Source organism: Monoraphidium neglectum, assembly GCF_000611645.1.
Source record: "Monoraphidium neglectum strain SAG 48.87 unplaced genomic scaffold scaffold05565, whole genome shotgun sequence".
NCBI classification, from domain to species: domain Eukaryota; kingdom Viridiplantae; phylum Chlorophyta; class Chlorophyceae; order Sphaeropleales; family Selenastraceae; genus Monoraphidium; species Monoraphidium neglectum.
Genome location: NW_014008065.1, coordinates 1,615 through 3,229, shown reverse-complemented (window position 1 = coordinate 3,229; position 1,615 = coordinate 1,615). Strand labels below are relative to the sequence as shown.

Genomic DNA, 1,615 nt, shown 5'->3' with positions numbered 1-1,615 from the left:
GCGCCGCCCCGCGCGCCGCGCCCTGCGCGCGCACGACCCTCCTGCTCTCGAAGCACGTCCCCCTGCGGCCGACGCCGCTCGAGCCGCAGTACGACGGCGACGGCCTGCGGTACGGCCAGAAGCTGCACGTGGTTGCCAACCCGATGGCACGCGGGGAGCCGCTCGATGGCGTGGGCGGCTCCCGGCCGCTGTACCTCGCGTCTCGGCCTGTAACCGCCACCTGCGCCGCGAAATTCAGCCGCCACCAGCTGGTGTGCTTTACAGAGGCCCCCAGCTATGATGCTGTTTGGGAGGCGCGGCCGCTCGACCCGGCGGCGGCGGGGGCGCTGGAGGGGGCGCCCGTGGCGGCGGGCGCGCCGCTGGTGCTGGTGCACTGCGCGACGCGGGCGCCGCTGTGCCTGGAGGCGGGCGTGAGCTTCCCCACGGACTTTGGGGTCGAGAATGAGGTGTGCCCCCGCCCCCAGCGACCTTGTTTCATTGACCCTGCCCGTCAAACGGCTGGGCGCCGGCTGCTGACGCATCTGAGTGCTTAAGAGCTTTTCCGGGTCGAATGATGCAGCTCATTAGGGCGCAGGCCCGCGGGCGCCGGCTGGCCGCCGCCGCTGCTGTCAGGCTGCGACCGCACGTGCCTGGGTCCTCCAATGCCAAGGTGGATTTTGCGTCTCCAGGGTCGACCTCCGCATGCTTATGCTGCCGCTGTGCGGGCTGATCGTTTGCCACCGCAGGTGTCTGCGCACCTGTCAACAGCGCTGGGCATGCAAATGGGGCTGGAGCACCAAGCTAAGGTGAGTCAGCACTGACAGCCCGGCTGAGCATGGATAGGCCTGGTGGTGTTGCAAATAAGAGAGGAAGGGGCGATCCAGCTGCAGGGGGCTGGCTAGGGTTCCCTTCGGCGCCTTGGCGGCAGCTGCCGTGAAGCTGCTTGCGCGGCACATCACGGCAACGCGATGAGTTAGGGGGGCATCATGCCGCCGGAAATGATTGAAGGGCAGCTGTCTCAGTTTGCCCGCCAACATCACGACGAGCGCATGCACGCGGCATCCGGCGCCCGCTCAACGCCTGGCCGGCCCGCCCCTCCCTGCTGCGATCATGGCATGCCGCCGCGGCTCCCACGATCAGGGCGACGACTTCCGGGCGCTGCCGAAGCGGCCGCTGGGCCCCAACCACTGGGTTTTCATCAACGGGGAAGCCGTCGCGCAGCTGCCGGGCGGCCAGGGGCCGGCCTGCGACGTGGACGAGCTTCTGGGGCGCATCGCGGATGACGTTGCTGCCGTGCAGGGTGAGGGGCTCGGCGGCGGTTAAGTGTCATTGGTGGCTGGATGCGGGCAGCCGTGAACCTTGGAATGCAGCGGCGGGGTGGGCGCTGAGCGGCCAAATCCACGCCCTGATTGCTGGCGCGGCCGTGGAATGCTGGCGAGGATCGACCCCGTTCGCACGTGCTGTCGTTTCCGGCTGTGGCAGTTGTCATGCGGGTGTGAAGCATGCGCTCCTGGCCCACGTCCGCACATGTCAATCCCTTGGAACATGCCCCGACACACACACACACACACACACACACACACACACACACACACACACACACACACACACACACACACACACACACACACACACA

General features: G+C 67.7%; 1 protein-coding gene across 1 annotated transcript; it reads left to right on the top strand.

Moving 5' to 3' along the window:
* Window positions 1-143: 143 nt before the first annotated feature.
* Window positions 144-1,302, top strand: MNEG_15690 (flagellar associated protein; the record flags this gene model as incomplete). Its single annotated transcript, XM_014035839.1, has 3 exons — window positions 144-446; window positions 726-785; window positions 1,120-1,302. 3 exons carry the CDS (start codon window positions 144-146, stop codon window positions 1,300-1,302), a joined length of 546 nt encoding a protein of 181 aa, XP_013891293.1.
* Between the last annotated feature and the right edge of the window lie 313 nt (window positions 1,303-1,615).